Source organism: Orbicella franksi, chromosome 9, assembly GCF_964199315.1.
Source record: "Orbicella franksi chromosome 9, jaOrbFran1.1, whole genome shotgun sequence".
NCBI lineage: Eukaryota > Metazoa > Cnidaria > Anthozoa > Scleractinia > Merulinidae > Orbicella > Orbicella franksi.
The window spans coordinates 27,119,404-27,132,071 of NC_138153.1; the positions used below are offsets into that span (position 1 = coordinate 27,119,404).

Sequence of the window (12,668 nt, forward strand, 5' to 3'; positions counted from 1 at the left end):
AAATAAGGAGTTGACGCCTGAAGACAAAGCAGCTACTGAGGCAATAGGCCGTTTTCAGTACAAGCGAATACAAGCGAAGCTAGAGGTGACCTTTGATAAAAAATCTCTGCCTTTTCTCATTTAAATGCCAGCCAGTTAGCATGGGAACTAGTTGATTTATGCAACAAAAGCAGAGGGATTTATCGTTAGCATGGGAACTAGTTGATTTATGCAACAAAAGCAGAGGGATTTATCAAAACAAGGTCTCCTGCAGCCTTGCTGCCATTCAAAGGCCAGGTTACTAAATAGAAAGCTGTTAAATGGTCTAATACCACACACACAAGAAAAAAAACAAACCCTACTGAACTCCAAATACGTTTTATTCCCTATCTTATACCAAAATAACACACTATCTCTTTTCAAGAACTGTCTTCCTGTGTGACTTAATATAATTTAGCAACTTAGACAATGACATTCAATCAGTGTTCAGAAAGCATAAGGTAATGCTGTATCAAATTTGACATTGATTAGGTTGAATAAACAAAGGCAGAATGCTATGTTTTCTTTCTACAATTTGATTGGTTGTCTAAATTGTTCTGTTCTTTAGCATCTCTATGCAAACAAAAAAACACCTCAGCCTGAACTACAGCTTCAAGGTACCACTTTAAAAACAGTTTGAATGACTACACTGTTCAACTTCGTATCACTTTATAGACAACAGTCTGATTCAAACACTTGTTAACCTGCTTTTTAAAATTATATATAATCTTCTTGGCTGAAATAATAGCAGGCCAATAAATAAAAATAACAATTTCCCATCCAGGAACCAACAAAAAATATAAATGTTCCACCATGCAGACAGAAAACCTGTTGAATTTTTTTTGCCCTTTTGAATATTACAAAATAATTTTAAGTTGAATTTTACCTTCCTATTGTCACCCACCAGACTTGGCTGACAATATATTAAATTAAATTGGCATAAACCAGCCAATATGATTCTTAGAGGCATTTTTAAATGCCCGGCAAACAAAACAGACATTTCCTCGTGAATACCTGAATTTATGAACACTACAGAGACATCCCCAAGTCAATAGTCCGTACTGGTTAACTTATGGTGGCTAGAAAGCATGACGTTATCTGCCCAGAGTGGATAAGTTATGGTATTTCATGAGAGGCCATGCTATTACCCCTTGAAAAAACTCGTAACTCGATCCTTCCCACACACTCAAACCTATTTACTGACAGTGCACTTGTCCCAGTCTAGAGAGTCACATAGTTAATAAATTAAATTAATATAATTTGCAAATTGCAGGTGTGTGTAAACCACTTTTCGTAATACGTTTTTGGGATGGCATGTTTGCACACTCTAACTTAAGAATAAGATGTCCCTTGTATGCTATTTATTAAATTATTAATAAATAATTTGAGAACAAAATCATAATTCAATTGTCATATTTTGCAAAGTTTGTCCCAAGATACCTAGACTCAAGCAGTTTGTTTTGTGCTCTAAGTTGCTTGTAAGTAGATAATGCCAAATTATAAAGAAGTTGTGCCTGCCAATCAAAGTCTTAAATGTACCACAATGTGTAGTACTCAGGGGTCGATCCAGGATTTTTCTTAGGAGGGGGTGCACCACCGAGGAATGGCGTAACTGACTTGTAAGGTAAGCAAATTTCAAAAGCTAATACGAAGAAGAAGGCTTCATCTCAGGGGGGATGCACACCCCCTGCACCCTCCCCCTAGATCCGCCCCTGCTACTGTCTGTCTTAACTCTGCATTTCAAGAGGACTGCTCCCCTAAGGAAAAAGGTTTGTCTTAATTGGCATGAAAGTTGCCAATGAACTTAGACAAGAGACACAATAATGGCGATCGTGCAAGACCATTTGACATGAACCTCCCCAGGCAAACACGGAAAATACCAAAGTCACTGTAATCTTACTGACATGTACACGATATCAAAATTATTTGGTTTGCCATGAAATTCTTTACCAGATTGTGATGTTTCCTCGAGTTATTTCCTGTGTGATCATCAGTTGACTTAACAATTCTTTTAGATATTGTAAGTGTTGCTGATTGGCGTAAGCACCTGCCCATTTATTGGCTAGTTGTTCTAACAGTGGATCAGGCTTTTAGCCAGGATTTGAAAAGTGGGCATCCAAAATGTGACATCAGGCCTGCTCAAACAAACAATTTTAAAGGCAACATATGAAAAATAAAACAATTTTCTTCAAAATGTGGTCGTCCACAGGAAGCCTGGACACCTATCTGGCTAAAAACCTGCAGTGGATCATTATTCTTGGCAATTTCTAGAAATATTATTTTGACTGGTCTGATGGAATGCCAAACACGAAAAAAAAATTCTTTGATTTGGGGATTTTACAAAATTCACTTTTGCCAATTCAAAATAAAATTATGTCAAACTACACCGTTTTTGACTCCTAAAATATATGGCTTGCTAAACCTGACCTATGTCTTACAATTGACAATCAATGCTGAGAAGCAGATTGTCCAAAAGATCTTGTATGCGATGTGTTATCAAATTCAAAGACTCTACAAAGAGAATTTGTATCTCCATCACATATTAAAAAGGTTTACAATAAATTATAACACCGAGTGTTCAAACACGAAATAACAGAGACCTTTCACATTGTAATCCTCAGTCTTTGGCAGTAACAAAAAAAGCGGTACAACTTGCACACACTCCAAGACAACATATACAGAAACATATTGATCCCATGAGGATGTAACTCGCTGTAATCACCCAAAACGCGAACAAATAGAGTGTTGGATTGCAATAGTTCAGTGGATCTGATGGTGGAGGAGATGGATTTGGTCTGTACTTGCTGTATACCCAGATGTTCCCAGCAATAAACCACGTGAACAAGAACAGATTCAAAACACCATCTATAAATTTTGTGGACATTGATTGGTCTTCGTCCATGTCAATGTCATCTTCATGAGTTCTAGCTCGTTGACAAAGAACTATAATAGTTTTTAACATTCCAAAAGATCCTCCAACGATGAGGTATATAGGAATGAATGGCTCAACGGGACAGTCATCCTTGTATTTGGCACCTGTGAAAGAAAACAAATTATAAAAACACTCATCAATTCTTATCAAAAAAGACTTCTCTTCAAGTGTTTGAAGAAGTAAGTTGTAAATTGAACAAGGGTGAGAAAATTGGTCTCACTGCATTAAAAACTGTGGCAGACTACTTTGGGAACCTTGATAATGTGTTAACACATCCCAGGACACAAATATGTTTGGTTGGTACTGGCTTCAGTTCACAGACTCGCAAAATAGCCTGGTACTTTGTTTCTCTCCAGAAATAAGTCAAAATGAGATTCATTCAAATCAATCTTCTTGTATGTCATCGATAAAAGAGGCTTCATGAAGCTAAAAACAATTTTACAGACTGAGTAACAAAATCAAAAATGTCTTGGAGGCAGGCTGGCAAATCAGGCAGGCAGACGATGATGATGATGACGATGCCTGTTATATGTGAAATCACGTCAATATTTTGCACAATAATGTCCTGAATGACATCCCAGACTTGAAAGTAACCACCAGGCACTTGAATGTAGAGAGCTCACCACAACATCGAGTATTAACTAAAAGACTTGCTACTCACCCATAATAACCATAGCTATTGGCAGTGCCATTAGTAAACTGAGTGCAATAGTACAACCAACTGGGAAATAAAGAAAATATGTGGCTTCAAAAATATGTATCAAAATGAGATTTTAATGGACTTTCATTCACGCAGACTTACTAGTTATGTGACCATGGTTGAATTTTCACTTAAAATACTTTGTAATTATCTTCACTTCCAAGTAATATTCAGAGCCAACATATATATTGTCTAGATATAGGTAATGCCAATCCCCAGGGGGTACCCGCAATACACATGACAGGGGGTCTGATGGAGCTTCATATTGCAAACCCAAAAAAATACAAGAGTCTGAAATTTTACACCCAAAAACATACCTGGCATCAAAACTTCCTACCCCCAAAAATGCAAGACTTGAATTCCTCAATACTGATTTATTCAATCAAACAGACTCGTCTAATGCTGATTGCAACAAAATTTTCTCGGAGATGCGTAAACCCAACACACTATGTGCATTTTTTTAAGACCTAAAAAAATACATGAAAGATCTCTTGGTGCAAAAAAAACAAAAACAAAAACAGAGGATGTAAATTTTCAAGCCAAAAAGATATGTCAGACCACCCTGTCATGTATACTGCAAGTACCCCCCCCCCCCCCCCGCCCGTGCCAATCCTGATCAGTACAACATGGAGTCCAAGTTAAAAATCGATAGCAGTGTTGTTTAGAAGGAATTGGCAATTACTTTTATTACTGAAGGGGAAGGAGATGACATTGTGTCTTAATTAGGGAAAATTGCACGTTATACAGTGGAACCTGGCCATGCGATCACCTCATTCATACTTATTACAATCACCTCGTTAGATCATGACCACTTCAGTTTTCTGCCGTGGTGAAATGCCCTTATATTATCTCACAAGACAACTTTGTTAATGCAGCCAACAGCCACATTCTGAAATTTTCAAGAATAATTAGTAAATCCCAACCTGTATATAATAATATTTTGTCCCATTTGTTTGGCCACTCAAACCAGTTATGTTCATCTTTCCAATTTATTATTGTTCAGTATGAACTGATTGAAACTTCAATTTTTAAAAAAATTACATCTCCATTCCTGATGCTTAATAGAACAGTTGTTTAGAAGTGCAATTTTGATATATCCGTTAAGATGTCACTCAGTCTAGACCAGACATGAAATTTGACCCTACCCCGCAAATACGGCCGCCCTTATAATATGGCCAAATTTTCATGGCCCATTGGTGACCTCCACTGTACTTGACAGAACAATTAACAAGCGGTCAGAAATGACAACGTATGAACAGGCTAAAATGTCTTGACCAGCAACTATATGGCTGTTATTTCCAGCCCTGTTGAAAGGATCCGAATCCATAACTTCAGGATTAGATCAATGTTTCTCTATAAATTACCACTGCTGACTGAAATAACTCACAGCTTGCTCTCATTTGGCCTTGAAGCTCAGTCAGTAGTGCAAAGGTGATCCAAATTTGGAAGTCAATTAATTCTGAAGTGGTGGGTTCAGATCCTGCTGACTTATCTAGTGTCTTTTTAGGACGGTGCCTACTATTGTTAGTGCGCACACGCAAGGCATGGTTTACATGCCACGCGCACACTGACATTGGCATGATCAACTACGCTACTAAGTACATGTCATTTTGACTAAAATGAGAGCAAAATTTTTGTACTGCAACCAAATCAAGTTAAATTAAGCTATACTAAAACCAGGAACACCAGAATTGCTGGTTTTCACTGTCAAGCAATCAAAAATAAATATCGTAACCATTAAATAAATTCAGTCAAGAATCTGGGATATGATAGATGATTCCTGGTTGTGAGGAAAAGCTATTTAGCCTGTATTTTGGCTACACTAGAGAAGAGTTGTCAGGGACACTAAAAGCACTGTTGTCAGTGATGATTTTGTTATTAAAAACATACCATGTAGTTTAAAGATCGTTATTATGTGTTTGTTTTGTGGTTTGTCACGACAAATTCAAAGGAAATCTGTAAAGAAAAATCTCTTCCTTCTTTTTCAGAAAAATGCTGATGTCAGCATTTTTGTTCGAGATTCAAGGCTAATTATCTCGCAAAAATGCATTGCTACCCCTAGTTTTCTTTGTGAACTCCAATAGCCCTTACTGAGATCTACTTTTTCCATATGGTCCTAATCTGGCACAAAGACTTGTGTATTCAGTAGGCACCATCCTTGAAGTGCTTTGAAGGAAATTCCTGGGTTATGTCCAGCACTAAGAGGCTCAAACCCAGGGAAACTCCCATCTAAAAAAGATGGGGATACTCATTGCAAATTCTAAAAAGAACCCCTAAGAGGTAGCAAGATCCTGTTTTGTGGGCGTGGCATGAAATTTTTTTCACCCCTAAGAGGTACTAATATTCTAAAACAGCACATTGACTGACAGTTACTTGTTTTGGCTCAACTGCGAAAGCACCTGCTGTGGGACCTTTTGAGAATGAACACCCTAAGAGGTACCAAAAATGCTTTTCTAACCCCTGAAAGGTATGATGAGCACCCCTGTCTCCCCCCCCCCAACCCCCCACCCCCAGGAACTCAACATTATGCCCATTTTTGATTTCCCTGTCAGTGACTGGATTAACAGGTTTCCATAGTGAGGAATAAATGCATGTACAAAATTTTTGTTTCCCTGTGAAACATTTTCTCATTAACTCAATTAAAGTTAGATGGCGAATTTATAGGAGAGGGATTTAAAAATATCTTACTTGTTCCAGCAAACAGCTGCACAACTCTTTTGCAGAAATCAAATGAACCATCAGAGGTCTCCTTTGCCTCTTTGATTTGTCCAAATAGAGAATCATAGCTTGGCGGTGGTCCCTCTTCTTCTGGCCAAATTTTATCTTCCTCCTCATGGATTTGACTATTTTTCTCAGACTAAAAGAGCAAAGAGGTGTTATGAAAATGAAAATACTAAAACTAAGTTGACATACCTGTCACTGTCGTTGAACACCATAGCAACCCAAGAGTGACGCAGCATGGTAATTTGACAAGTGTTCAAACACAATGGGACCTTGATTTAACAAACCTATATAACAAAGTCTATAATTTTATTATTCACCGAAGTAGAGGCAAATATCCACCACTTTCACTGACACTGAGGTGAATAATTTTTTTAGTATATACCACACAAGTTGAATAATCAGTCGATAAAATTTGCTCCTTGGTAACCGAAGCAAAATGGGAAGCCATTTTGTTTTTTTTTGCTGTTTGCTCAGAGGTGAATAATACTTGCTATTTAACTCCGAGCTAGCCAATCAGAATGCACGGAAAGCACTATTCACTTGCATGGTATATACTAATGAACAGGGTTTTAGCCAGGATTCCGTGAGTGGCCATCCACTAACAATTATGAGGCCGAAGGCCCCATCCTGTTTGGGAGGTCTGGTTGCATGGTTCCTTGCTAGAAAATTTTAAAAAAGCTGAAGCGTCTTAGGTGCACTCTCGGTGAATTCTCAGCCGATAAATGTACTGATTGGACTTGAATGATAATGTGCTGTTTTCATTGCCAAAAACCTAAAAATAGATTGAAACTGTAGTTGCCTCAGCCCATACAAAATGCATCAGATGTGTTTCCTTATTTTTTTTTTGCGAAAGAACTGAGCAAAGATTGCTGCATGGCGAATGTTTTTTAAATTAACGATTGTGGTCACTGTAAAGACGATTGTGAAACAATGCGTGCTGGTTCACAAGTTAGTACTTCATGTAGCCACCAATAAGCACTCCCCAGAAGAAACCCTTCTTGCTGGGCACAAGAAGTTTCTTTTGGTGAAATCAGTTTGGTAACACACGCCTTGCTCTATATGGAGGTAAATTGGAAAAGAGTGCACAGTATTCACTGTGAAGTAACCAAAGGAAACTAAAGTAGAAATATGATGATGGTGAGATGGTGTGTTCAAAAGTATTTCCAGAATCACTATGGAAATCAAGTGATTTTGTTTGAACTCTTATAAAATTACTGACTGCAAATCAACAAGATCTCTGCTTTATTTATTTATTTTCTCCCTGAAAAGTGACTGACCCCTGGGTAGCTGCACAACCACCTGGCTAAAAGCCTGCTAACAAATGATATTCTTTGCCCCAGTAATAATTTGAAACCTCATAATAGTGTCAGAACATGACTGTATATTTTGCCAGTCCCTTGGCCCTTCATTATATCACACTTCCATAGCACAACTCATCTAGTGTGTGCTATGTAATATTGTGTAAAAGTAGACTGACTGTCACCAAAAGCCACAATCTACTTCAGAATTTTGGCTAGCTACCCTGCTGAGCAATGTCTGATAATTAGCACGATGGCAAATTTGCCACCCTCTCAAGCAATGATTTTAGCTGTCCACCCACCCACCCACTTTAAAACTTTGTGACAACCCTGGCAATGCAATATGGTTGACAAAATGATCACCCTTTCGCCAAGTACAGCCGGAGCCTGCTAATTCGAACTCGGTTATTTCGAATTCCCCGTTATTTCAAACTCAAAACCATTTCCCTTGGAATTGCTTTCCAGTCATCTACTATCCACTATTTTGAACTATTTTTCATTTCCCTAGAGAATTTGAAATAGTGGGATTCAACTGTATCTTCATTTTAATATTGTATTTCAAAAATCTAGTTTCATAGTAATTATTTCACGCCAGAGACTCTTCATCGATATACAAGCTAACAACATTTACACGATGCTTGTAACTGTCTCATTTTGGACAGAAACAAATTTAATGTGTGTTAATATTTTAACATTTTCTGGTTAATGTTTGCTTAAAAAAAGCCATACGATACTTTTGGTAACCATATATAAAATTTACAGATCCATTCACACTTGCCTGCTATTTTTAAACACGAAAAACCACTGAGACTTAGCTTTGCAATGCAAATTAACGATACCAAATGTATGTCTTGGAAACCATTAACATCACAAAGAAAATTATTTGAAATTTAAATAAAAGTTATATTTTTGACATTTTTTAAGGAATGAAAAGTTTTCATTAGGAAGATGTACTTCCAGCTAAATCTTGCAACATTACTGAGAGTTCAACTTAGATATTATGAATTACTGCTGAAGAACTTACAAATCTACGGCTTTTAGTATATATATCTTTGGGTCTGCGGCTTAAGGTGTTCTAGGGAGACTTATTGTTGCGTGAAAGAGCTTAATTTATGTGAGCATTTCACATGCTGCACATGCGCTTCCTCCTATGATAAAACTCTGTTGCGACTCAGTTCACCAACTTTGTCGCAGTTTATAATATTTGTTTTAAACAGATCACTGATTCAGAACCACATGCCAAGTTCTCACACTACCCTTGGTGTTTGCAAAAAACAAGTGTTCTTATCCACCGACAAAAAAACAAAGCGATCACGTATTTTTTAAATGTCAAATAACAGCTTGGTTTGGTTAGGTTCGCATAGCAACCTACCCAAGGTAGTCAAATTATAGGCCAAAATGTTAGAAAAGAATTTATAAAAGTTGTGATGAAATGACTTGGTAGATATCTCACCACAACTGCAGGCTATATATGTTTAGGATATTCCAGAGTTAAACTGTTTTTAATCGCTTCTCCCAATTAGAAACGTATACCCCTTGTGGCTGGGTTTGTGAAAAGAAATATTTAACAAATAATTGTTGTCTGACACAATACTGTGAATTAAAAGGGAATTGCTTTTTACATAATTCACCCAAATGTTAATTATAAAACTACTGAAGAAGGCAGGTGTAAAAAGCTCCTCGATGCTTAATTTAGATGAGAAATTAAAAAAGAGACAAAAAAAAGAAAAAATTAGAGCGAATTCGTTTTCACGATCAACGATGCATGCAGAATGAAAGTTGTTACTAAGGAGCGAGTCAGCTTCGATTTCAGCAATGCACAATGTTGGCAATATTCCAATAACATATTACGCTTGAACAAGAGATTGATCTGCCTTCCATATTGCCTCACTAAAGAGTGATCATACCGCCGAATTATGCTGTGATTGGCCTCAAAATGCGAATAAAACTTCCAAGTAACTCAACGCTTCAACAAACTTGCCATGGCAAAGACAATCGACACTTTTTGTCTTTCAGAGCAATTTTAAACAAATAATCTTCCTGCTAATATGGACTTCAGCACAGTAGTACTTATGAGGAAGCCACACACAAAACACAAACAAAACTGGTGTACTTTCTGTACCTTTGGAGCCCGCTTTTTCTTGGTTTTTGGCACATCATCACCAGCAATTCTTAAGAACTGCATAATCTTCAATGGATGAAGGCTTTCCCGCTCGCGCGCTCTCCGTCGATTCGACGAAAATGAAGCTTCGTCTAAACTTATGGACAGTCGTTACCCCACCTTGTTCAAATGAATGGTTTGATTGAACAGTGGAAAAAAATATGCAAATCTTAGCTCTAAAAGTCACATAAAAAGCGCAATTTAACGAGTCCGGAATTGTAAATAACAAACAAAAGATCAAGCAATTTAGAGCACCGCGCGCACAATGCTTACAAACTCCTGCGCGGGACTCGACTGCTGAATTTGAGAAATACGGTTTACAATATTCAAAGCTGTTCGTTTCTGCGTTAACATATTGAACCAACCGTTGAAGTATAACGTAAACAACTCACCATTATAATACTGAGTCAAATAATAGCCAGCCGGTTGTAGATCGTTGATCGATATCACCGAATTATCGGCTCAAACCAAATTACAAAGCCACTCGACGCACTATAAACGGCTGCCACCTTTTCATTTTCTGCTGTAAAAGTGACAGCACTCACAAATGTTTGAGTATCGCCACAAAACTGGCGTCCAAAGCATTTAGCGGTTTACTGGGAGGCACTTAAAACGGTCTTCAAAGACTAGTTGCTTGATCTTTTCACAGCCATTAACGGTGCAAAATTAAACAGCGAAAGGCGCTGACCAATAGCGTGTCGGTTCTCTTTCAAAGGCCAATGAATATATTAATGTGCAGGGTGACACCACCTGGAAAGGAACTGAAAAAGTTGATTTAAACGTCTCGAAATTGTCCAAGTTTTCAATTAAAACTCCTGTGAAAGTTGGGGATGAAAAAAGGTTAGCTAACAATTAATTTTTCTTCGCATCTCTGAACATTTTGCTTCAAAAAGTGAGTAGCTATGTAGCATATATATTTTTTTCAATCATCATTGCATCTTCTCTGCAAAGTGATGGAGCGTTGAGAATAAGATGGAGAGCAACGAGTAGTCATAGGCTTGGCAGCCGTTCTCAGGTGCAATCGATCCCCTCGTCCATATATCCGCTGCAGAGGCTGCTAAGAGGCCATGTTGAGGAGGAGAAAGGCTGGGGATACCTGGAAACGAGTGGAAACAGACAGGGCGGGAATCAGGGTGGGTCCAGGGTGGGCGAAGACCCGGTTTGGGAGGGAGTGGGGCGGGCGGGAGGGAGGAACTCCCCCATAAAAAGGACAAGGGCGCTCGTCGGAAATTTTGAAAAGGGCTCTTAAGAGGTACCAAGATCCTGTTTTGTGGGCGTTGCTTGACATGTTTTTCACCCCTAAGAGGTACCATTTCTAAAACAACACATTATCTCCTGTCATATATATTTTTTTCGGCTCAATACCCTAAAAGGTACCGCAAACCTTCTGCTGTGGACCTTTTGAGGCTGAACATCCTCTCACCAAAACGTTTTTAACCCCTAAAAAGTACAACGAGCACCCCTGTCCTTTTTAGGGAGTCCCTCCCGGGGGTGAAGGGTGGGAGGGTACGGTACTGAAGTAGGTGACATATATGGAAACGCACACGGCTTGGTGCTTCTGTTAACAGCCTGGCAGTTAATCCAGTCCCTCGTCTCTGAAGTTTTGGAAATTCCCCGCTTCCCCACTAGTTCGAAGCACATGGACCGCGGCAAAATATCCAGGAACTTGGGAATGTTCAAGTCTTTTTTCGGTTGCCAAGTTAGCGAGGCTTGAGGGTTTAAATGGGAATGATAATAATGAATTCTCAGCTACATTTGAGCTATATTTTCATGGCAGATCTCAGATAACTTTTACTTCTTACTTGAGTTCATCCATTAACCGAACATCCGGTAATTTCCGAAGAACTTCTGAGTGATTCCAAACTCTTTCGAGACTTACCACAATCCGATCGACGACGTTTATACGATTGTTCCAAACAATTCGAGAGGAGCACCGAGTAATCTTCATTAAAAACGTTCTCTTCCATTAAACAATTCGTCAACTTGACTTTCAGCTGTCTGTCTACTCCAAAGGTGTCATGGAGCAGACGGCCGAAATTTAAATTAGTCATTATCGGTCCATAACTGAGCGAAATCCTCCCCTCCCCTGTACGATTGTCGTGATTTGTCCGTGGTGGGCTCAGGCACAAATGCCAACTGCCCTTGCTTTTTCAGCCACCCCCAGCAACATATCAAGTTCTCGCCTTAGCATAGCTATAAGGATATAAAAATATGCCCCCTTTCTTGTCCTTACACCCCCGGTGGAGGTTAACCAAGAAGTTTTTGTAGAGGTGTGCGGCCCACATCTTAAAACCCTTAACCCACTTCAGGCCAAAATCTGTGATTTCAGACTTAGGCCAAAAATCAATATCCCATTTCTAAATTAGCTAGCACACAGCTCAAATATATGACCGCAACTTACCAGAAATGGCTTCCAATTTAGTAGAAGCTTGAGAAGGGCTACAAATTTGCTAATGTTAATGCAGAAAAAAAACATAAGTTCTTTGTAGGCGAAATAGCCATGCCGAGCTGGACTGGTACCTCTTGGGGCGTTTAGCTCAAAAGGTCCACAGGGGTAGCTTTTTCGGTACCTTTTTGGGTATTGAGCAAAAAAAAAAAAAAATATGACAGTGGATAATATGTAAGAATTGGTACCTCTTAGGTACCTCTTGGAAAAGAAAAAAAAATTAAGTCACGCCCACAAAACAGGATCTTGGTAGCTCTTAGGGTTTCTTTTCAAAATTTCCAAGGAGGACCCCCATCCTTTTTACATGGGAGATCCCCCACCGGGCTGCATATTTGGTAATACCTATATAGCCCATATAACGGAGTACCCACTGGGCTTGCATCTCAGTA

General features: G+C 38.7%; 1 protein-coding gene across 2 annotated transcripts; it reads right to left on the reverse strand.

Moving 5' to 3' along the window:
- Positions 1-341: 341 nt before the first annotated feature.
- On the reverse strand, positions 342-11,588 carry LOC145498191 (transmembrane protein 272-like). 2 transcript variants are annotated; one of them, XM_081478091.1, is made up of 4 exons: positions 10,226-11,588; positions 6,339-6,507; positions 3,612-3,671; positions 342-3,054 (listed from the first exon to the last, which is right to left on the reverse strand). In XM_081478091.1, exons 1-4 carry the CDS (start codon positions 10,226-10,228, stop codon positions 2,636-2,638), a joined length of 651 nt encoding a protein of 216 aa, XP_081334217.1. In that variant the 5' UTR covers positions 10,229-11,588; the 3' UTR covers positions 342-2,635. The 2 variants fall into 2 exon arrangements, with proteins under 2 accessions (XP_081334217.1, XP_081334216.1); XM_081478090.1 differs by lacking the exon at positions 10,226-11,588 and adding an exon at positions 9,795-10,212.
- Positions 11,589-12,668: the final 1,080 nt, after the last annotated feature.

Excerpts from the sequence above, each read along its gene's own strand:
- LOC145498191 (XM_081478090.1), bottom strand. The coding sequence starts at position 9,857 with ATGCAGTTCTTAAGAATTGCTGGTGATGATGTGCCAAAAACCAAGAAA. Across the intron at positions 6,508-9,794 it reads AGAAAAAGCGGGCTCCAAAG|TCTGAGAAAAATAGTCAAAT; the intron begins GTACAGAAAGTA and ends TTGCTCTTTTAG. Across the intron at positions 3,672-6,338 it reads GCAGCTGTTTGCTGGAACAA|TTGGTTGTACTATTGCACTC; the intron begins GTAAGATATTTT and ends TTTATTTCCCAG.